Source organism: Betta splendens, chromosome 16 (genome assembly GCF_900634795.4).
Source record: "Betta splendens chromosome 16, fBetSpl5.4, whole genome shotgun sequence".
Classification (NCBI taxonomy): domain Eukaryota; kingdom Metazoa; phylum Chordata; class Actinopteri; order Anabantiformes; family Osphronemidae; genus Betta; species Betta splendens.
In genome coordinates, this window is record NC_040896.2 from 7,014,874 (window position 1) to 7,038,621 (window position 23,748).

At 42.9% G+C, this 23,748-nt stretch overlaps 3 protein-coding genes across 4 annotated transcripts; 2 read left to right on the plus strand and 1 right to left on the minus strand.

The window, feature by feature from the left end:
• Positions 1-15,009, minus strand: smarcc1a (SWI/SNF related, matrix associated, actin dependent regulator of chromatin, subfamily c, member 1a). 2 transcript variants are annotated; one of them, XM_029129653.3, is made up of 28 exons: positions 14,760-15,009; positions 13,409-13,528; positions 13,221-13,306; positions 12,992-13,073; positions 12,585-12,677; positions 12,406-12,475; positions 12,214-12,283; positions 11,937-12,012; positions 11,704-11,829; positions 10,712-10,806; positions 10,370-10,500; positions 9,768-9,827; positions 9,606-9,643; positions 9,398-9,519; positions 8,704-8,775; positions 8,496-8,609; positions 8,135-8,288; positions 7,883-7,990; positions 7,660-7,719; positions 7,289-7,547; positions 7,047-7,208; positions 6,057-6,112; positions 5,298-5,451; positions 4,980-5,158; positions 4,621-4,755; positions 3,284-3,635; positions 3,062-3,187; positions 1-2,325 (listed from the first exon to the last, which is right to left on the minus strand). In XM_029129653.3, exons 1-28 carry the CDS (start codon positions 14,943-14,945, stop codon positions 2,234-2,236), a joined length of 3,378 nt encoding a protein of 1,125 aa, XP_028985486.1. In that variant the 5' UTR covers positions 14,946-15,009; the 3' UTR covers positions 1-2,233. The 2 variants fall into 2 exon arrangements, with proteins under 2 accessions (XP_028985486.1, XP_028985485.1); XM_029129652.3 differs by having other exon boundaries at positions 10,712-10,830; positions 14,760-15,008.
• Positions 15,010-18,115: 3,106 nt separating this feature from the next.
• On the plus strand, positions 18,116-18,597 carry si:ch211-215k15.4 (fucolectin-4). The gene is made up of 2 exons (XM_055503216.1): positions 18,116-18,131; positions 18,308-18,597. Exons 1-2 carry the CDS (start codon positions 18,116-18,118, stop codon positions 18,595-18,597), a joined length of 306 nt encoding a protein of 101 aa, XP_055359191.1.
• Positions 18,598-18,790: 193 nt separating this feature from the next.
• Positions 18,791-23,747, plus strand: LOC114843053 (uncharacterized). The gene is made up of 8 exons (XM_029129256.2): positions 18,791-18,896; positions 19,257-19,536; positions 19,651-19,804; positions 21,898-21,961; positions 22,047-22,332; positions 22,626-22,774; positions 22,885-23,164; positions 23,249-23,747. Exons 1-8 carry the CDS (start codon positions 18,806-18,808, stop codon positions 23,400-23,402), a joined length of 1,458 nt encoding a protein of 485 aa, XP_028985089.2. The 5' UTR covers positions 18,791-18,805; the 3' UTR covers positions 23,403-23,747.
• The last annotated feature ends 1 nt before the right edge of the window (position 23,748 follows it).

A 23,748-nucleotide genomic window follows, 5' to 3' on the forward strand; every position in this document is an offset into this window, starting at 1 on the left:
TCATACAAAACAAGTTTATTACAGTGTCTAGGTCCAAGTACCAACAGACCCCATACAAAATAAAAAAGGAAAACAAATGCTACAAACTTCCAAAGAACAGATAACGTCCATCTACACAAAACTTCTCCTTAAAAATACATTACCATAAGCACAAAAAGCATAGATTAAAGATAATATGTGAGGGGACTTTTATATTTAAGCAATATTACATAAGAAGCCTGGAAAGATGCTGAATGGGGAAGGAGGGCGCTGTGAATGAGTGAGAGTCAAAGACTGGACGAGCGCTGGCGCTTTGTCTTCTTCTGACAGGCAACAGTCAGTGATGCAGCAGTCGCACGGGCAACGAAACCAAAGAGACGAGAGGTAGCGCAGGGGCGGCAGAGAGGTAGCAGAGAGCGAGAGGAACACTTCTAGAAGAGGTAGCTAGCAGATGAGTGAGGAAGAGGTAGCAGAGGTACTAACAGTGCTGGGGGGGGGGGGGGGGGGGGTTATTACCCTTTAAACCAACAGCCGTTTACTTCAGCTTAGAGCCAACGTGGCTGTTTGAATTCGTCAAATACTAATAAACTGAACTTGAAATGTGAACAGAAATTGATCACATGGCAAAGAAAGCACAACCCTGATGAAAAGCAGCTGGAAACTTTATTTCACAGCAAACCTCAACACACTAAAAAGGTGAAAAACAAGTGATTCCGCAATTATAATGGAGGAACACTGAGCAGCTGACAAACAAAACAGATCTGATGTGCTAGGACCAAAAAGTTGATAAACTGCTTCCAGCTCCTGAAACTAATGCTCAGTGGTTGTGCCCCTATTTACACATGTCACCTACTGCAGGAACTAAACGTCCTGATGGCGTCTCGTCGGTCTCATCTTCAGTGTAAGGACCATAGATGGGTTAAAACACAGGAGCAGGGCTATTGCTATGTTTTAACGTGGCTAAGAAGCAAATGTTAGCGGGTGAAGGATGTGAGTGAGGGGGGCTTAGCGAGGTAGGCAACACTAGGCGTGGGGGAGGGGGGCAGCTACGGTATCAGCACCTAAAACCATCTAGAAGCCCACTGCGCCGAGGAAGAGCATGGTTCACAGCGTGTGGCTGCAACAGTCAGCAAGCTCAGCAGGACAGTGTGTGTCTGCGTGTGTGCAGCCGCCCAGGGACGTGTGGTGGGACGCATGCGTGCAGCCTCCAGTGTGAGCCTCAGCTTAGTTCACCTGTCTGCGTGTGTTACTGTGCGGGAGAGAAGCAATGGTGGCCGTTCGTCACTCTGTCCTTCCACTCAGACCCAGTTTGTGTCCATCGAAATGGTCCTGGCTGCAGACTTCAGACTTTGTCTATTCAAAAACCCAGTGGAAAGACCCAAACCCACCAACATCATCTCATCACTGTGAGATGACCTGGTTTGCGTTGTCAACTTATGATGGACCATGTTCTTCCTGACAATATCCTTAAAAGCAAATATGACAGAAAACTTTTTAAAAAATCATGTTCATGATAAAATGAATGGAGGCACAAACTGGTGAAAGAAGGCAGAAATCTGAACCACCACTACAGCCCCAGTCTCTCTCTCACACACACACACACACACAGAGTTTACAGTGTATCATTAAAGAGGAGCGAGAGGTAGATACTGGACAGGACAAGAGCGAGGGTGGGAGAGGCCTCTCTGCGTGTTTTATTTATATTACAGCTTGATTCGTGTTTCTGTTACAGCTCATGATGCTCAGCACACGCGCGCACACACACACACACACACACACACACACTTTACCTGGCCCTCTGCTCTCACTAGCTCCCCTAACGTTTGGTTTGGAGAAAGAGGCACCAGACGAGAAGAGGTGCGTGTCAAGGAGAGACCGACCGGAGAAGTTACAGTGCCATTTAAAACCGCACTAGAAACAGAAGAGAGGCAGAGCAGACAGCTTATCTGTCCCGTCTCGTGGCGTGTTTTCTGTACAGAGTCATTATGTCCAGCCTCCATTCAGCCCAACAGAGCAGAAAACAGTGTTTATTACTAGACAAGCCTTGCTGCTGTGCCCTGAGAGGAAGTCTGGATGTGTGGAAAATATTGGGTTGTCCTTGCTACTGAACCCTGAGTGTATGTGTGTGTCTTGCCTTTACGCTATTTTAGTGATGAGGGGGGAAAAACGAGCCAGTAGCAAAGGCCATCAAAAGGGGGCAGAGGTTTGAAATCAAGTTAGTATGCGTGTTTGTGTGCTTTTGTGTGTGTAGGTCTTAGTTGTCAGCTACTCGTCCACTGGGGGGCACTGGTGGACCCACAGGAGCCGGAGGCAACGCTTCAGGCTGCGTGGGTGGTGGGCCTGGGTCTGGAAGGAGCAAAGAAGCTGCAATTAGATGACATGACATACGAGGGACAACATGAGAGTGTGGGGCAGGACTCCGTAAATGTCAAAGGTCATACGCATCTGTTAGGCATATGTTTTCTATTCATTAAAAGTATTACTTGGAAAATGATTCAAAATTCATTCTGTTCTGCGTTCAGTTAATCTAAATTGCTTCACTGGGCAGAGATTTTTGCTGCAAGGCTGATTGGCTGCAATTTCATGTTTAGCGCAAATAACAGCTCCTCTCATAGAGGAGAAGGACAACTTTAATAAGAAGCCTAGAATAAAAGTGGAAAACAAGCCACAGCTCAAACAGAAGCTGGAACACAGCTGTCAAATGCAAACTGCATTAAATTGTCCTATTTAAATTCATCAGCATGTTTGGGTTTAATATTTTGAGTGACTAGAGTCAACGTGGTTAAATCATGAATGCAAACTACATCCTGTGTTTATGTAATGCTTGAATAGCAACGACTTAAACCTTTACCAGCAGCTGCAGCAGTTTCAGTTCAATTCCCAGAAACTTTTATTTAAGTTGGGGTGTAAATATTACATTTAAGAAAAGGCTTCAGTTTTAAATATACAGTTTTGGTGAATAAACAGTGTACACAGCACCAAACTAAACCACAAGGGTGAATATTAACTTACAACATTACACTGAGGTAAATGCTGTAAATACAAGTCAAAGGAAGAGGAAAGCCTGCAGATGTGTACTCACACATGCCGTTGGGGGCTCCAGGGTGGCGGGGGGGAATCATGGGAGGCATGCCACCGGGTGGAGGGCCGGCAGAGGGAGGCCCGGGCATCATTCGCCCAGGGAGGGGCTGGCCGGGTCCCATCGGCCCTGTATTGAAGAAAGTGAGGCATTACCATGAAAGGATTCACTTTAAACCTTTTCCATTATTTATATACAGCAGCAGCCTCCATTTCTGACTCTCACCTGTTTGTCCTGGGTGGTGGGGGGCCATTGGGTGATGACCCATGGGGGGGTAGCCAGGGTGCATGGCAGCGCCTGGTGGGGGCCCTCCATGATGGGGAGGGGGTCCTCCGTGGTGGGAGGGCGGTCCTCCGTGGTGGGGCATGGGCCCTCCAGGGTGCATGCCTGGTGGAGGGGGTCCAGGGTGGGGTCCAGACCCGGGCGCTTGGCCCTGTCCTTGGGCCTGTGCGGCTGCTGCAGCGGCGGCAGCAGCTTGCTGCTCCATCTGTTGCCTCGCCTTCATCTCGGCGTATTTGAGCTGCTCCATGTGGAAAGCCTGACGCTCAGTGAGCAGCTGCTGCCGCTGAAGCTCCAACTGTACAGAGAAAGAGCAGGAAAATGAGACTAGATGAAGCCATTTGTCCTAATAAACCTCAAGAACAAGTGGCTGACACCATCTGACAAGTGGTGGGTGAACGGGAGACTAGTGGGCACTGCGGTTCTGATCCACCCGAGGGCAGACATCCTACACTGCAGAGATGCATACGTAAGTATTAATGTTTGATCACGGCAAGAGCATAAAACAGTCCGCGAATATACATATATTACAATTGTATATTATAACAATGGGCCAAGTCTTGAAAGATAAAAAGATCCTTACACAGATTCCTTTGTCTAAGACGATATTCATCAAAGTAGAGGTTTGTCAAATTTATTAATGGTCCAGTGTGTAATGGCTTTTTAGGTATGTTAGCAGCTCAGACCTGGTAACAATCTATAGAAATGTAAGGACAGACCGTGTATCACACTAGTTACAGGTGTAGAACTGAGGTGCATTCCCAATGCCTCAACTAAGTACAGCTTAAACCTCAATGGAGTCTCCTGGGATTGTTCAGGGACACAAACACAGACAAAGCAGAGTCATTCATCGGCCTGTAGAGTCTCACTCCACTGCTGCTTTATTTCCAGCTCAACTTCCTCACAAGTTACTCTGTGTCTCCTCACTCCCTTTAGAGGACGTGAATCAAGTGGGTAGCAACTTGTTCAGTGGTCAACACTTGCAGATGAACTTTAAATATTTACTACTTTCAATTCAAGTAGTTTTAGGATACGGTAAAAGCTGCAATTCTAAAAATGTATATTCAATTTTCCTGTTATACCACATCTGTCAATAATTGATGATGAAAGCTCAATTTTCCCAACTTTCTGGCAACTTTAAGTCAACTTTCTGACTTGTAGTTTTTACTTGGTCTTAGAATTATTATTATTATTCAGAGTTAAAATACTTTTAGTTGCATAGACTCATAACTGGATGATAATATCCAGACTTAATCTAAAGTTCAGGATTAATTTGGACTTACAGCCTCTTTCTCTCGATCCATAATGGTCTCAAGTTCTTCAAAGTGTCTCAGCTTGATCTCCAGCTTCTTCATCTGCGTCTCCACCAGGAGAGCAACCAGAGATTTAATCTTTCTCTCCTCAACTGCTGCCAAGTGCTGACAAGACAGAGTGAAGTACATGGTTAGAACCAAATGCAGTCAGCCATTATCAAATACAACAAATACAATTTTATCCCCAGAATTTGCTATTATGCTGTCAATGATACCCCACATCTTGAATATTCCACTTTAACAGATTTACCCACTAACAGAACATTATCAATAGTAGACATAAACACAAACCTAGTTTAAATCAAAAACCTAAAGCTAAGCTCCTGTACCTTGGCTTTAGTAGCTGCAGACGCCAGAGCTGCAGCGGCTGCGGTGGCGATATTCCCCTCTCCGATGTCATGCTCCAACTTCTTCCTCTTCTCATCTCCCTCCTCTGGAATTGATTTCTCCTCTTTATCCTTCTCCTGTTCGGAAGATGACGTCTCCATCGCCTCATCTTTGTCTTTTTCTGAGAGGGGAAGAGATAAATCTTTATGATTTTTTGCGTTTAACAAAAAAACTGTACAACTGTTGCATTTATTAAAATGCCTCCTACTAGTCTTGATTAACAAAGGAATAATTCAGCAGGCGACCTCACTGAGAGTTACCTGGTGCCGCTGCCTTTGCCTCCACTCGCTCTTCACTCTCCTCCTCCCGTTCCGCTGCCTCTGCTCCCTCCTTCTTCACCTTTTCTGTGGCCTCCGTCTTTTCGGCTTTCTCTGCAGACTCGCTGGGCTTCTCGGCCTCATCCTTCAATTCAGGCTAAAGAAAAATGACAGAAACTAAGTCACTGGTGGAATTTTAATTAAGAAAAGAAAAAATGTGGCACAGTCTTTTTAAATACAGAATAAACATGTTCACAAAACAAGGACAAAATTTAAGTAGCTTTCAAACACCATTCACAAAAAATCCAACTGATAAATGTTGTGATGGACAAAGAAACTATAATAAAGGGTGGTTCTGTGACCCTTATTCTGTTTGGAGGGCAATCAAAGTCATCTGGACAAAGTGTCAGACACCCGTTAATGGATGCTAATGAGGAAGCCATCAGCGAATCCATCATGTCACCCAGCTGAGTGGGGACAATGTCAGTAAATGCCATTTAATTGAGCCCTTGGGCCTTTTTTTAAAGCAGAAAGAAGAGGAAAAACTTTCACAAAGTAAGAAGTGGAAACATTCAACAAATTGTGAAAAGGAAACATTAATCAAGTAATAAAAAATCTTGACTGGTATTAATATGTCTGATATTTTATCACATTCTATCCTAATTTAAAAATACTGAAACAAATTACACAGATTTACAAAAAAAAGATGCCTGCAGTGGAAGGCAGAGCGTTACAGTAGTAACTATTAGGAGGTGGTCTTACTTTGTCTGCCTGCTGGGAGTCTGAGTCTGTGTCCATCTTCTCTGGTTCTGTGGTTTCTGCAAGTGACAAAAAAACGTGTATTGTTATTATCATCACACCTGTAAATTGCAAATACATTTGTAAAGCAGTTCTAAATTGTCCTGTTTGAATTCAAGCATATTTGGTGGTAAAGGGCAGAAAACGTGAAGAGGAAATTAAGGTTAAAAGCCTTTCAGGCCAATGGGCCCATGGGGAGGGCATGATGTGTGGAAACACACAAATGACAAAAACACACACAGCCAGTTAAATCCATGTGTACTGGGAGTGTTAAACTATGTCATGGGTGCACTTGAGCGTGTGTTAAGGGTTTGTACACGTTGTGTGTGCTAGAGGCTGAGTGATGCGCCGAACACATTTAAACTTATTGATTGCATCTGTGGCTCCAGAGAGCATTAATTCAGGTATAATAAGTGATTGGTATTGTGCGTGGGATGGAGCATGTGGGCGAGAGGATGTGAGCAAAAGTGAAAGAGACTGTGAGAAGGAGGAATATTTCAAGAAAGCAGAGCAAAATGGAGAGAAAGAGATAAGCACACGGTAGAGCGATGACCCAGTTTCTGCATCCCCTCCTCCCACTCCCCTGACCCATCTGCCACTGTTGTTTTAATCCACTGGTTACCACGCACTATTCGAACGCATGTGCACAAACCAATATTCCTGTAGTGCTCACATGTCAGTTGGTCAAGGCTCAGACATGCATCCTCCTCAAAAAAAGACCTCATACAAAGCTGAAAATAGCCAATGACATCAGGTAAAACAGCGAGGTGAGGAAAAAGACAGACAGGCCATGAAGCATACTGGGAGCTAATTCAGCATCAAAGTTGTAGCTCCCTACTCTGAAATCTGGTTCACTGCCGTCATCTACTGCCCTCCAGTGGCAGCACACATCACTGCACACAAACCTAGCCCAACCTGTGAATCAGATTTAACCCCATGTCCCCGGTGACTCACCGGTCTTCTCCGGCTCCTCTGGGGCAGTGCCTGCTATGCCGCTGCTCTCCAGGCCAAAGGTGGGGTCAACCTTTCCTGTGCTCTTGGCTGCCTCCTGTACCTTTTTCACATGCGCCTCAACCAGCTCAGCAGGCACCTCCTCACGCACACGGGAAAACTCCTCTGCAAACATTTATTACATTTATTAATTTGCTTTAGGATAAAAACATTCCCCAGCTGCATGGCTGGTCTTCAGCTCTCACCTAGTGCAGCTTTAGCAGCAGCAGATGCCACTCTGGGGTCGACTACAGAGGCCAGGAACGCTACTGTGCTCATGACGGGGTTTCCAGACTGGCTGAAAGGTATAGGCTGGTAGGCCAGAGGACCTAGAGAGGATTCGGTGCTCTCCAGGTAAGGGTCCTCAATGGGAAGCCGCAAGAAGTGCAATATACACTCATCTTGGGTCCGCGAACCAACATGCTCAGACACTTTGTTCCAGTCATCTTTGTACATCTCCAGGGCCTGTTAACAAATAAGATTTAGTCTGAATACTTCAGTTAGTGTGAGCAATGTTCAGTAACTATACCGAATGAGTAGGGCTGTCACTTCAACTCTTTTACCGCACATGACTCACCTCTAGGAGCAACAGAGTCTCCTGCTCGGTCCATTCCCTGGTGGAGGTCGCAGCTTTTCCCTGAAAACAAAAAACAGTTATCAGAAAAATATGCATTTGCCAAATTTTCTGTCAAAAAAGGGAACATTTTTTTATTAAACTTGTTATTGTCCTTGGTGGTAAATCATCCCATTAGACCAGAAGATACAGTCGTATGATGCACTGTTAAGTGAGCTGAGCTGACCTTGGCAGCTTTTTTGTAGAGATCGGAGCGGAGACCAAAGTTCTGCAGGTCAATTGGCTTCTCTTTGCTTTTATCTCCAAAGTTAGGCATGATCTGTGGAGGAGGAATCTGGACAAAACATAACAATGCTGTTGTAACACTGCTGTGGTACATGGAGATGAATAAACACATTTTAAAGCTTTTGGCCAGTTTAATTGACTGGATTTCCATTTGCTTTTGATTATTCAGGTAATGTTGCTGAAGTTTTCTTACCGGTGGAGGTCGGTGGTTCAAGGGCATGAGCCCAGATGGCGTGTCTGCCAGCACTGTGAAGTGGGGTGTGGGTGGGGGGCCCATGGGCAACGGGCGACTCTCTGAGTCAACCTGATAGTTCACCAAACCCCACTGCTCCAAGAATGCGTGCACCCTGGTGAGAACAAAGCATTTACTATTCTTCACCCTAACTATTCACATTAATTTAACTGCACCCAGTCCATAATAAAGCAATCCATAGTAGTGACATATTTAGTTTGCTTAGCGGTTCCAGCAGTCTGTATTTGTGCAAATAAAATTCCACAGCTGTTGTGAGGACAGCAAAGTGACAGCTAACGGCACCATTCATGCACATGTTTACCTCATGATGGCGCACACATCCCCAGCCAAATTCCTACGGCAGGAGGTGGAAGTGAGATACTCTTGAGGGTTTAGCCGATAAGTATCAATCATGAAGTTACGGTAGGCCAGATATCTGTTTTAGAGAAGAACCACAACAAGGACGAGACGTGTTACTTTCAAACACTTTAAATTGAAACACACAGGCTTGGGGTTCGGTGTGTGCTCACATCTCTGGAGTTTTAGATTTGTTTTTCCCGTTGAAGAACTCTGGTAGTGCTCGTCTCTCAATTTCATGAATACTGAAAAAACAAAAAGACAAATATTACTTTCAAACAGAAATCACATTATTGTTTATCACCTAAACAATCACAAGTAGACTGTGCCACGAATCGATTGCTCGATGCTAGTTTTGAACGTCAATTAAAGGAACATCTTTCAAGCAAACGTGTTTGTTGGAAAAATACTGCATTTAATGATTGAAACATATTTTGCTGAAGCCTCGTCAACTGTGCCATAGCCTTGAGGTTTTCTCCCTTCTGCTCTGCAAGAAATAGGGAGTACTGGTGTGTAGCATCCTTATCTGATGAGCCTAATGCTTGCTTTGTGCAGAAAATATTTCCCACGTACTGTGTGACTATGCACCTCCCAGAATGCAATACATATTATGAGCTGAATCCTTGTGTTCTCTTCAGTGAGCAAAAGTTGCCTTTGCTGTAAACTGCTCACTCCTTGCAAGTAAAATCCTGAAGAAGGTCTCAACTGTTTGTGTCTGCTTCATTTAAGATTTACAAAGGGAACTAACAATTTCCCTAACAGTGTTCTTCGTATTAAGCAAATTATTTGTTTTAAGATGAAATGTATAATATGAAAAAAAGTCCATCTAAAACCTTGTTTAGTAATGTTTTGTCACTCAGCTCTTACCAGTTGTAGTCAAACCAAGCAGCGTAGCTGGGGATGATGATATGATGAGTTTGTTCAGTTACGTTGTCCTCCCCGGCGTCTATCAGTCGGTTGACCTCTGCTTTGCCCAGCTCCTCATCGTCCTGCAAAAGGTGTGTCAAACATTAAAAGAACATTGGACTTTGTTTTTATTATTTGAGTAATTTTATACAATTAATAATTATCTCACCTTTCCACCAGAAACCATGGATTCATCTTCCATGTCATCTAAAACCATAAAAAAAGAATTTTACTTTACATGACACATTGCAAAATAATCAATAACCAAACTTAAAATTAAAATGTTTAAATAACTAATAGTGATACAGTCAGTCATGGATGTGGCACATACCCAAGTCGGCCACATTTCCTCCTTTCACTGGAGTGTTTTCGTTGTCTTTCTTTGAACTGGCTGTAAAGACAAGGAGAAAAAGATAAATATAAAACAGTCAATTTACATGGAAAACAAATTACACCAAGAATAATTAAACAAGAGTTTATTAAGCCATGTGTCGATACTCTGTGTTCCAAAAGAGGTCACTACCAGACTGCTTGATTGTGTCTGCTGGAAGAAAATGAAAGCTTTTCTAAAACGTAAAACTGGGACACTGCAAATGGGACTTAGTCTAAAAACAGCATCTTTTTGTAAGGACTGTACGTTTGGTGTTCAAAGGGAACCTTTAGAAAATCAAGGTCCATTCAATTCAAATTATTAGAGAAGGAAAAAAATTACTTGTCCTCCAGCTGTTTTCCTACTTTCCTGGCTCTGACATGCTGTTTGCGATTGCAAACAAAAGGTCTTTATTCTTAGACTTAGAAGCATTAATACTTTTATTTACTAGGTTACTATCTGTTCAAGGTTCACTGGTCCTGTCATGACTTAGTAGTGAATTAACATTTTACTTTTCTTCTGGCTCTCAGCAGAAATGCAGAATGCAGTTTCGAGTCATCTACCATTTTTAGACACGCTGCCCTCCTCCATGCTGGCTCCAGCCGATGAATCGTCCATGTCCTTGGTGATGTCCTCCTCTGTATCCTCCTCTTCACCTCGGTGACCTCGACGCTTCCACTGAGACCCTGGGTTTCTGATGCACCGATAGGTTAGGTTAGTTAAAACTAAGTGAAAGCTTTAACGTTGTGCCTCTGGTTCAGGATATCTAATTAGAGAAACCCACAAAACACTGAACTAGAGCCAAATTCAGATCTCTTCTTTGTTCCTGGGACATGGCACTTATTGTTTTATGCCATTTGTTTTCTTTTAGATCCTATTTTATAGGGAAATTTTGGCCTCCTTACCCTTTCTTTCCTCCCTTCTTGCGAGACTCAGCAGGAGTGCTGGGCGGTGAGGGCGAGCGCCTCCTCTTCTTTCCGGCAGAATTAGCCTTGCGCTCCTTGCGATCAGGTGTACGGGAAGACTGATCAGATAAACCCCGTGCAGCGCATGGAGCGAGGGATGGAGGATGAGAGAAAGAGCCGCAGAATGAGAGGATGGAACGTTTGCACACAAAAGGAGGGGAAGCAGTGGGAGAACGACGGAAGGGAGAGGATGCTGTGGCAGTGAAGGAGATTACCAGGGTTTCTGTATACAATTCTTAGCTTTTTTTACCCAAACAAACCTTCATTCAACTTATGCTATTTGACAAATATTATGTCCCAGACAAATTGGTAAAAAGGTTATGCAATACTTGAGTTTGATTTATTTCAATAGTTCAAATTATTTCAGCGAGCGAAACACAAGCAAAGCAACATTAATGAACCAAACAGGTTCTGCTCTCATAGCTGCCTATTCTGACAGTAGCTGAAAGCCCAGCATTAAACAGCACTGGTGTAAGTCAATACACCACAGGAAAAACATATTGGAATCATTAAAAAAAAAAGCTTCAAAACTGAGCCAAATTGTGTCAATTTATTTTAATCACATACGTTTTGTCCTGTGGTAAATCAAAGATTTAATTCCTAAAATAAAAAAAAAATGTGAACACTAACAGAAACCCTGATATCAATTAGACATAGATGAGGAAAGGATGGGAACAGACAGAGGCCAGACGCAGACAGAGGAAAAGGACAACAGCACAGGACAGAGCGCATGCAACAAAAGCAGCAAACACACTCCTAGCCGTAAAATAAGCCCATTCTAAAAGCACAGCTTCAGGTCGTTTTTTGTTTATGTTATAGTGTCTTTATTAATGGTTTCAGTTAGGGAAACAGTTCAGATGATGAACTAGTGCCAGATCTCCTATAAGCTTTTCTCAAAAATGCTGCTAACACTGGCAGACAGTAACACCTACCTCCTCTTCCTTGGGGAAAATTCGTGGGCGGAAGCAAACTGGCTTCTTGTTCTCATCCATCTCATAGTCCTCCTCATTCATCCACTCATTGAAGGCATCTGTGTCCAAAACCCACTTGGCGTGAACCTGGTAGGGAAAAGAGTGTTTATTATTATTATTATTATTATTATTATTATTATTATTATTATTTTCAACCATTTGCATATTATATTTGCTGCTTTGTTATTTCCTACCTTCCAGGCCCTGTCTGTGTTGGGTGGATCCTCCACATCACCATCTACCTCACCGGCTGATACCCAGGTATCATAGCTAGAATAACAGCATTTATGATTGAGTGTTTACCACAACAATGAACTAACCTATGGTATAAGTTCACCCAGATATTAATAAAAGGTAAAGGCAATCAAAATACATTTAGATTCTGCCATCAGAACGTTTTTCATTATGTACAAGTTTAAATCCTGTGAAATGAATCAAAATACAGGAGTGTCTGTTCTAGTGAGCACTCACCTGTCTGGGTAGAGACCCCAGTGCACCAGCACCTGTTTGTCTTTTCTCAGGACAGGGCGAAGCCACTCCTCTGCAGACAGACAGGAATTTCTATCCTTAAATACTATAGTACTATATAAACAATAATATAACTCAAATAAACATTTTATGTTTATAACAAATTTATGCAGGCCATAACATGTTACACCGTACCTTCTTCTTGCTGAGATGGGGAGGGATATATGTGGTGGGTGGCCTTTGATTTATCTTCAGTCATTGAGCCCTGCAGAAGGAAAAATATAACTAAACAACTAAAGTGACAGATATAGCACAGTAACTCAACTCTACTGACATCTTTATTTTTCTAGTTTTGCTTACAGACTGCATCGTACCTGGTGTCTTTTGATGATGTCTTTGAGCTTACTGGACTGTTTCTGCTCGATGTCCGGTGACAGGAAGACAATTGGTCGAGTCAAGCAGTTGTTCTAGAAGTGGAGAAACATTTAGCTGAATTCAAACAAATATCATTTTTTCTATTTAACATGATGAAAAACTCCAGCAGACAAAAAAAGAAAACACTCAATAGTGACGTTACTCAACGATGTGCATTCGAGACATGGACTAGCATTAACTGTACATTTCGGTCTAAACTAGCTCTTGGAGTATTTTTCAAAGCGTGAAACTTTTTCAATAAGAGCAATCGCACTTAAGATTTAGATGTGATGTAGATTGTGTAATTATTAACTACAGCCATCAAACTGCCTGACAGCAGCTTATGGGTGGAGAATACAAGTCTTACCTGGACCAGGTTTTTCTCTACATTTAAGAACATTTCCACGTTCCTGTCCATCCGTGAGGGATTCTGGAGGTCAAACCGGCGCCTGGGAATGGTTGGCAGAAAACAATGTTTTTAATGCAGAATTTTGAGCGAAAGCTTATCTAATGACCACCATCACTGACTGCATTAAACACCTGTGCCAACATCGCTGTGTTGTTTTTCAGAACTGTTTAACAACAAGCCAACTCACCATCCCTGCTCACTCTTAAACTTGTAGACTGATCCCAAGATGTGACAAAGCGCACCTCCTGCCTTAAAATCCAGAAAACATTTGGCCTGCAAATAAAAAGGAAGAAATGCAGAGCATTTAGAGTAAAGTACAGAAAAACAGATAAGTATAAATCACAACACAAAAAACATGTGTGTATTTTTATTTACTGGTAGCTTGGTGAGGGCAGGATTATTGACCCTACGCCCAAATGCATCCTCCTGGAACTGCAGCAGCTGGACCACCAGGCCGGCCAATGACTTACTGGATGGGGAATCATTCTGGACATACTGTCAGACAAATAGAACCATTAATTAATTCTTTAGAACAATTTAAATACAAAATACCCTACAGAACCTTCTCTGAATTAACTTCTTTTTTAAATTTTGATTTAACATTTAGGTCAGATTAAATTTGTTACATTTGATAAAGGTCACCAGGTCAGTGTCATTCAAACAGGAGTTCCAACAAATTCAGGGTCTGGCTTATGGACAACAGAGCAGAGAACATTCATTCTGTTTTGTATGATTCTACATAACACAGGTCATAATTTCCTTGATCTCCACTCCACTGTGCTGTTGCACCATTCTATAAATAAACGTAAAGGATGAAATAAAATAGGGCAACCCACACTAAAAGAAAGAATCAGATAAACACAGACATCGTCCTACTTATGGCGATAAACCACAAAACGAATCGACCTTTTCTATTTCAGCTAATAAAACCCAACTCTAAAGTAAATGTAATTGTAAACGCGACTCGCATATTTGTGTCTCATCATATTTTCCAGAGCGACATTGGTAAACTCGCATCGCCGTTCTCGGTCTTGTCTTGCTTGTGTGTCAGTGGGTTGGGGTGAAAGCATGACAAGACAGGAAGACGCTTCTTTGTCTGGCTAACTCGGCGGAGAGCGGTGTTATGTTGTGGTATTGACTGAATTCAACACTGTGTGAAATTAGTCTGCAAATCAAAACATGTCTCCGCTTTTGGCGCAGGTTAAATTGATTTTGGTGTTTGCGTACAACCGCATTTGGCCGAAAATAAAAAGCCACGCTAGGCATCAGACATGTAACGTTAGCTAACAGTAGGCGCTGTTTGCACGGTGTCCCGTGGTGTTGTTAGCCTTTAGGACCCCTTGCACTGCTGATAAACGTGCATGTTGTGAACACAGGAATACGGCATGTATCACCCGAGCGGCCGGAGACGGCTGCTTGTTTGTATTTTACACATTTCCGTCTCGCTTCCCTCGCTGAATGGGCGGTTGGTACCGTTAGCTAATGCTAGCTAAATTGGCTAGCTAACGGTAAAGTGGGCTAAAGTAAAATTAGCCCACGAACCTGCTGCTACACTTTACGTGATTTACAAGCAGCTACTTAGACGCAAATCACCACGTTTAACCGCACAGCCAAAGTCTTAACTGCAGTTTGTTTTGTGTGGCTGCAGCTAGAAACAACAGCAGCGATCCATTGTGCCAGCGGGACGCGGGCCTTCGTAGAAATCAATGGAGAGCAGCTAGCTTACCTTCTTGTAGTGCTTTCCGATCCACAGACGCACCGTCTCCAACTGGGATATCGTTTCTGAGCTTTCCCAGAACTTCGTGGACGGACCTCCGTCCTTCTTCCGTCCCACCATACTCCCGCCGCTGACCAGGCCGCTAGCAGGTCCGCCTGAGCCCGTTCCGCCTGCTGTTGTCGCCGCCGTCGCCATTGCGTGTTTTGTTCTCTGCGTCGTCTTTCTCCTCCACCGCGTCGCTCACCGTGCGAGTTTTCGAATGATATTGCGCACGCGCAAAAGAGTTGCCACTTTTTTAATTCTCGCGAGTCTTGCGTTCAAAGACGTTATGGGAGGTGTAGGCAAAAAAACGATAATTTTGTAGTTCTACAGACGTGCAGATTTTACTTGAAGTTTTTAAGTTAAATTTCATTTAGTTTAAGTTTAGTTTTTCTGAAATCCAATTTATTAGTATTTTTAAGATATAATATCAAGTATTGGTATTATAATGTAAACTCCAAATCATTAAATGTAATTTGCCTGCAACTATTATAATTTCAACAGCATGGTGGCGCAGTGTGTAGCACTGTTGCCTCACAACCAGAAGGTCCTGAGTTGATTCCCTGTAAGGATTTTGAAAGGATTTTGCATGCTCTTTGCGTGGGTTCTCTGGTTCTTCCAGCTTCCTCCCACGGTCCAAAAACATGCATTAGCTTGCCCGTAGGTGTGTGTTAATGGTTGTCTGTGTATTGCCCTGCGATGGACTGGGGACCAGGAATGTCTATGGGACATCCTGTTGTGGACAATGAGCATAGGCTCCAGTACCAGTTAGTGAAAATTATACTGTAGTTGTTTTGTGGTAGGATGCACAGGACGAAAGTGACAGAGGATTGTTTATTATTCAGTGAGAGCATCAAATCTGTTACCTATTCAACAATGAGTCTGTTTAATATCAAGAAATGAAATAATATCTATCATGTCCTGGTTCGATCTGTGGAGAAAAGAAACTGAATTAATCAAATATTTGAACGCATAAAATATATTGTGATCTGTCACACATAATCCACCATAAACTATGACAAGCCTTTTATGATCTATATGTGAGCAAATCAGCAATAAAACTAGCATCCGTGTTCCGTGTTTATTTTTCTGTGGAAATACATTCATGGCAGGTATTTTGTTCAACGTGGAGTCTGCGGCTGAGCTTTGTTGTTATATAGTCTCTCACTGTACAAGGCAAACTTTTAAAAACTAAAATCTTGATGAGAAATCTGGAATGTTTGACTTAGATGTCCTATTGTCTCCAGCTGCCTTCCTGTGTGGAGTTTACATGATCTCCATATGTCTGCGTGGATTTTCTCTGGTTTCCTCCCACAGTCCAAAAACATGGAGGTACAATGTAAAACCTGATTAGTCAATTAGTTTATTAAGGTAACTAGTTGCCTCAAAACATTTAACCTTATGAACTCAAATGTCATAATAACTAAAACTGTTGATTACATGTTACATATTCTTTTTGATTGCTATGAAATGGGCGTTCTGAGTTCAATACACAATGCAATGTTCATTTAAATCAAAATCTTTATTAGTATGAACTTACCTGCTAAACTACTCTACCCAAAAGTTTACACACTAATTACCAAATTGATTTAACTTAAAATATTTACAGTATAATGTCAACTCTATTATTCAATGGCTTCACCTAATATCTTAAGTTATCACTAATTTCTAATTAAATTTAATTAATTAAATCTGACCACTGAAAACTTTTCTTCTTTACTGCCATCTGAGAGATGCTCAGAAGGAGTTTCATTTTGGATCACCTGAACACATCACAGCTTTGTGAGGGTCATCCAAACCTACAACATCTTCCCTCATCGATCACATCCCCCACAATGCTCAGCGACCCAGAACCCCCGGGTCGACACAGTATACAGTAATATACAGAAGCCCCCATTGTAATGAAACCCTCAACCAGACATACTGTAACTATGCCATACAGTATATTACTATGCATAAAGTGCCAAACAATTGGCTAACATCACATCCTTACTGATATTTGCAGCATTATGTTCTATTCAGAACTCATCATACGTTGACTTTTCAGTATCTAAAGGAACTACAATCAGCTAGCAGTCAGTGAAGCGGCTGAATGAAATGACACCTCCATAATAACATTATATTCTTTGTGCAGTTTTGAAGCAGCGAACCACATAGCTTCAAATCCTGTCTCCATGGAGATACTGTACAAACTGGTGATCACCACCAAAACGTACATGTCTTAACTAAATTTAACTTAAAGTGGCTTAAAGTGGTTTAGAATGTCTACCCAATTATAGACCCAAGTATATTCTACTCAGAATATAATGAACTTGAAGTTGATAGTAATTGCACAAAACCTATATAATTTTCCATATAAGTTTATTTTTTTCAAGATTCAAAAAACCTTACAAATCCCAGAGTGCAATTATTTTGCACACTGATTGCTATCACAGTTGGAGGTACACACAAGGACGGACACATCTACACACACTCACATCTAATTACTAGCTAAATTATTATGCATATTATTGCATGGATAAAGATCAATCCTTGCAGACAGAGGAGCAGTTGTACAGGCTGATGGCACCGGTAGGAAGGTTCTCCGCTGGCGTTCTGTGGAGAACCTAATACTGATCAGCCTCTGGCTGAAGATGCTCCTCTGTCCAGCCACACACTGTGTGGGGGTGGAGGTGTTGTCTATAGAGAGGAGTTGGACCAGCATCCTCCTCTCAGATACAGCATGTAGGGGGTCCAGCTCCACCCCAGTACAGAACCAGCCCTCCTGATCACTTGGTCCAGTCTCTTACATTCATGCTGCTGCCCCACAGACCACAGCCTAAAACACTGGACCCACAGACTCTCATCCGCAATTGAATTTAATTAGACATGATGTCTGGGTTTACAGCGTAGGTGGGTTAAGAAGTCACCGCCTCTCGCCCGAGCAACAGCTGGGTTGCGTTCTGTTCTCATTAATATGAACAGTTCTTAAGAATCAATATGAGTTCTATCTAATTTGAAGACAAAGATAAAGTCACGTGTCATGATAACAGCTGCAAATAAATACCCCTTCTATGGTGCACATAAAATCATACCTGTGTCATTCATCACAGCACAAACAGCAGCTAATCCTCTGACTCTGAATCCATTGGTAACTTTCAGTTAAAGTGCCCTTTTAATTTTTAAGTTTTACTTTTTTTTCTGTCTGCTCAGGCTTAAATATAAAACTGTTGCATACTGTAAGCCAAAAATACATTTCAGCACATTCTGTTTTTTTGACGCTCTTGATTGTCTCAACTAGAACCATGAAACAAAGTGTAATTCTGCTCTTGCTGCTTCCCTCTGCAATGGCCTACGTCTATGGTGAGTATAATATGATTTTATATGTGGATACTGAGGAAACAGCTTGACGACAGAGACAGAGACAGAGTTTACACAGAAGTAATTATTGTAAATTGGTCACAATGAACTACAAATACTGTTCTTTTTTAGCGTGTAGACCCAAAACAAGGAGAATTACTACATGTGTCGTTATACAGAAAACGTGGCCTTGCGTGGAAAAGCAACCCAGTCACACAGGATCCAGCATCCGTTCGGAGCAGCCTACAATGCAATCGATGGAAACCGTAACCCTAATGCCAACGCCGGATCCTGCACCCACACCATACAACAGAACAACCCCTGGTGGAGGGTGGACCTGCTGGACACCTACGTCATCACCTCCGTGGTCATCACAAACAGAGGAGACTGCTGTCCCGAGCGGATCAACGGGGCAAGGGTTCACATCGGCAACTCTTTACAGGACAACGGTGCTGCAAACCCAGTGTAAGGGGACATCGTGATACTGTGATGAGGAGAACAAGTCTGGTTGCTATTAGCGTATGATCATATGATAATTCATTTAATTTGACCATGAATGTAAATCTGTTAACAAAGTGGTGAGTGTTCTCCCTGCTCTCTGGTCTTATAGGGTTGGTGTGATACCTTCTCTGGGAGCAGGCAAGTCCTTCACGCTGCCTTGTACCGGACCGGCTGTGATGGGACGTTACGTGACTGTGGTTTTACCTGGTTCCGCAAAGATCCTCACACTGTGCGAAGTTGAAGTCTACGGATACCGTGTCCCAACTGGTGAGAAATGAAGGATGTCTTTGTATCTGACCAAAATGTGTGCAGTTCATGAAACCACCCTTTCCATCAGTTCTCTTTGCAAGTTTAGTTGATGCTGGAACCAGCAGCTGAGTCAGATGCATTCTCACATGGAGCACAGTATAGAGTCCTGGTGATCTTCAGGCCGTCTGACGTTTGCCTTCTCAGGGCGGGCTGTGGGTGGAGGGTGTAACGAATAGGAAACCGAGCAGGCAACACTGTAGGAGAATCCAAAGCTGAAACTACTTTAAGGGCCAAGAAAGTGCACAGAATTGACATGTTGATGTTTATAAATTACCAAGGAAAATTAGCAGTCGGTGATGCTGTGTGTCCTCTATGCAGCAGCGAACATAGCACGCCAAGGAACAGCTACACAGTCGTCGCTGTATCCCAAGGGAGAAGCATATAGAGCAATCGATGGGAACCGTGCCAGCAACTGGGGCAAAGGTTCATGCATCCATACAAACCTGCAACTCTGCCCCTGGTGGCGAGTGGATCTGCACCAAACCTATAAAGTCTTTTTCGTCACCATCACCAACAGAGATGCACACTCAAATCGGCTCAATGGAGCTGAGATCCGCATCGGAGATTCTTTAGCTGGAAATGGCAACAACAACCCCAGGTAAAAAGAAAAAAGAAAAGAATTTAAAATAGAAGGTAAAATCAAATGAAAACATTTGAATGAGTTAATATAAAACTATTTGCATACCAACATGCTTTTCCTTGTCCTTCTCAGGTGCACTGTGATCTCCAGCATCCCTGCAGGTGCCACCCAGAGCTTCCAGTGCAACGGGATGAATGGTCGCTACGTGAATGTTGTCATTCCTGGGAGAAAAGAGTACCTGACGCTGTGTGAGGTGGAGGTCTACGGCTCCAGGCTGGATTTAGTCTAACCCTATGTAAGAATGCAGCTGTTTAGTAGATGCTCCTGTGCTGGGTTTACTATTCAATCAGCTGATTCTTCAATGTTTTTGACAAACCGGATCTAGTAATGAAAAAAACACCAGAATCACATTAGTTTGCCTTTGGAACCTCTTTCTTGTAAATCGAAGACTGATAATGATTTAGACTACAGCTCCTGAGAATCAATATGAGACAGATTACATTTTTTGTATTTCTCATATCAACTATATGAAATAAAGTCAGCAATAAAAATGAAAAAAAAAAAAATAACATTCAGTTTTATGTTTGTAGCCCGTCTACTGTGTCCTGGAGTAAAAGGGGCCCTGAGTTCCTATTTTATATTGTTTTATTTTACAGTTTTACAATTTATGAATTGTTTAGTCCTCGATAATTTTAGCAGTGATTTAAGCTCTTGACTTCTTAAGGCACAGTGATGTACCACATACCAGGAGGTTGCGGGCGTCCAACTCCGTAGCACTGAATAGAAGCTGGTCCAGCTGGGTTAGCTAGCTAGCTGCTCCCGCCTGCGCGCGCTGCTCCCGCCTGCGCGCGCCGCTCACTCCCACTCGTCGCTCTGACGATAGTCTTTGCGCAACTTCGTGCTGAAGTTTGCCTCCGCTACCACTCAGTTCTTTGCACTTTCCGAATCTCTTGCTGACAGTGTTTGACTAAAACATTTAAGTTACAGGTGCATAATATCAGAGGGGACGGTAACAGCATAAACAAACATACTTTATCATTATTATATTATATTATATTATATTATATTATATTATATTATATTATATTATATTATATTATATTATATTATATTATATTATATTATATTATATTATATTATATTATATTATATTATATTATATTATATCCTTTCACATTCACAAACACCACCTGTAAACCCACCAGTGTGTCCTGTCCAAACCTCCCATTTGTCTCATCTTGTTTATTGCCATTTACCTATTAGTATATTTCTATTTGTACTTTTCACACGTAGTTTTAACTACACTTATCATTCAGTCGACAGTCAGCAGCGTCGCAGGGTGCTTTGGTGGCAGCATCCAGGAAGAGCATGATGTCTGCAGGTTGAAGAGCTGAAACAAACACTGGAAATGTGTCTGAAGCCTTGTAGCGGCTCAGCAGCTTTTTGTGGCCTTCCTATTTAAAACTGTTACTGAGAACCAAAACGTCTTCATCCTGTTCTGTAAAAGTCTATCTGGCAGCGCTTTACACGCAAACCCTGTTGATGAGCCAGGACTGGGAGGAAGTGTTGAAACAGAGGGATGCTGAAAGTGCAACTAAGCACTTTTATTGTCAGTGTTTTTTGAGTTTCAATTTCAGTTGCGACACCCTTCACTTGAATTTTCTATCTGGTAAAAAAAAACCACCAGAAGATTGGTTTCTATTTCATAATAACCATTGTAGTTTACATGGACTGAACTGCTGATACTTCTGTATCGATATCTGATGGTCGACGGATGCTGGTCCTCTGCTCCCTGTGACCAGGTGTTGCCAGGTCCCATCACTCAAACCTGTGCTTCTCTGGGAACTTTTCAGCAGCGCGTCACCATGAACCAACCTCCTTCCTTCGGCTCCAGCTTTACTGGAACTAACAAATAGGGGAAGTGAAAAAATGGCAACGTTTCACACAATCTGGACATTTGATTGGACAGTGTTGAGTATGTGTGATCTGGTTCCTGATTGGTTGGATGTGGTTCAAAGCTGCTGGAGTGAAGAAGGAACGGTCTCAAAACGTTGCTTTCTGGACTGAGCGTTTGCTGTCAAGCTCTGGTAACACATTTTACTCCTATGTTGCATTTGCTTTTCTGTATCTTAATTTTCTAAGAAATTAATACAAAATGTTTCCTAATGCACATAGTTATGGACTAAATAATGATCCAAGTTCAGACTTTTCTATCTAGTTTTCTTTTGGGTGGTTGTTAAAGCAGATTTGTGTGCTGCTTTAACGATCATCTTAACATCGTTATGTTGGCATTTATTACATTACAAAATGATTCCTTTGAAGTTCTGTTTAACAATGAACAATAAAGCAGGGACTCACTCATGCACCTTCCTTAGATGAATGATGAAGCTCAGCGCTTTCCTGCCGTTGCTGCTCCTGAGCCTGTGCTCGGCTTCTAAATATCGTGAGTTCGACCTGTGGCATCTTACTGGTAAAACATCAGGAGCTGGAGGATCACTCTCTAATGCGTTTGACCGACTCATTCACAGCTAACGTGGCCATGCGTGGAAAGGCGGCCCAGTCGGACCGGTACGAGCACATATTTGGATCTGCCTCCAATGCAATCGACGGATACCCAGAGCCCCACTTCCACGCTGGATCATGCACGCACACTGACGAAGAGAGCAACCCCTGGTGGAGACTGGACCTGCTGGAGACCTACATCATCACATCCATCACCATCACCAACCGGGGGGACTGCTGTGCAGAGAGGATCAGAGGCCTGCAGATCCGTATCGGCAACTCTTTGGCCAATCACGGTTTGGGAAACCCCATGTGAGCAACGAGGCAGAATAAGAGCTCTGGTGCTGCAGATCTGATAGTTGGCCAAGTCCCAATAAAAACAGAGCAGTTTGAGGAAAGTGAAGAGTGATTCAAACCGTACGAGTTGAGCAACAAGGGAAATGTGCTGATGTGCTGAAGTTGGCTGACTTCCTCTAACCACAGCCTTGATCTTTGACTTGCCCAGTGCAACTTCTTAACTGCACGTATACATACTGTATGTGTGAGTAGCCAGAATGTCAAGAAGCTGACAGTAGTTCCTAACAACATCCTCTGTCTGTCTTTAGAGCACGTACGTTAAATAGTGCAGACACAAAAATGACGGTGACGTTCAGTGAACGTGTGGAGGGACGTGTTGTGACTATGGTTCTGCCAGGCGTAAGAAGGATCCTGACACTCTGTGAGGTGGAGGTCTACGGGTACCGTGCTCCGACCGGTGAGGACATGATCTCTACAGTGCAATGAATGATTTACACCCTCATCTGCATAGAAAGGCTCTTTATAACAGTGACTCCAAGCGTCTCAAGTGAAGTGTTCCTTCTGCAGGAGAGAACCTGGCCGTCAAAGGAAAAGCCTCCCAGTCGTCAGTTTACCAGTTTGGCCTCGCGTACAACTCTGTGGACGGAAATCGTGCCACCAAGTGGGAGCAGGGGTCATGCAGTCGCACCAACAAGAACTTCGAACCCTGGTGGCGACTGGACCTGGGCACAACCCATAAAGTTTTCTCCATTAACATAACCAATTCAGACGACAACCCAGAAAGTCTGAACGGAGCAGAGATCCGCGTCGGGGATTCGCTTGACGACGACGGAAACAACAACCCCAAGTACTTGGTTCATTCTACAGCGCTGCTGTACGACGCCTACTGGGCTTGTATCCACTGGAATCAACCACTTTCTGCTTCTTCCAGGTGTGGCATGATCGACAGCATCCAAGCTGGTGCCACCGTAGAAGTCAAGTGTTCTGATGGGATGGACGGCCGCTACGTCAACGTCGTGGTCCGTGAGCGAGCAGAGTCGCTGAGTTTGTGCGAGGTGGAGGTGTTCGGCTCTCGACTGGATTAGGTCTGCAGAGGTTTACGGTCCGTCATCATCTTCCACTGATGAAGACCTGGGGTGACAGCCTGCCACCATTAAAGCATTTGTGTTGCTTTGCTTCTTTTTCTGGGATCTCGTCCGTTTAAGTTTAATGTACAATTATAGCATAAGCACGTAACTTTTTTACACAACACTGACCTATTTGTTTCACAACTTTCCAACTGTTGGTCCTTGTCTCTGCAGTAACACAGATGTGTGACACATTACATGTGGTGCCAGATGAGTAACAATGCATCTTTAACAAGAATAACCACAAACCGCTGAGTTCAGCTGATGCAAAATAAACAAACCTACTAAAAGCAATAACATTTAC

Excerpts from the sequence above, each read along its gene's own strand:
- LOC114843053 (XM_029129256.2), top strand. The coding sequence starts at position 18,806 with ATGGGACGTTACGTGACTGTGGTTTTACCTGGTTCCGCAAAGATCCTC. Across the intron at positions 22,775-22,884 it reads CGGGTACCGTGCTCCGACCG|GAGAGAACCTGGCCGTCAAA; the intron begins GTGAGGACATGA and ends TTCCTTCTGCAG. Across the intron at positions 23,165-23,248 it reads GACGGAAACAACAACCCCAA|GTGTGGCATGATCGACAGCA; the intron begins GTACTTGGTTCA and ends TGCTTCTTCCAG.
- smarcc1a (XM_029129652.3), bottom strand. The coding sequence starts at position 14,945 with ATGGCGACGGCGGCGACAACAGCAGGCGGAACGGGCTCAGGCGGACCT. Across the intron at positions 7,548-7,659 it reads AGACTCTGTTGCTCCTAGAG|GCCCTGGAGATGTACAAAGA; the intron begins GTGAGTCATGTG and ends ATTTGTTAACAG. Across the intron at positions 4,756-4,979 it reads CTGCAGCTACTAAAGCCAAG|CACTTGGCAGCAGTTGAGGA; the intron begins GTACAGGAGCTT and ends CTGTCTTGTCAG.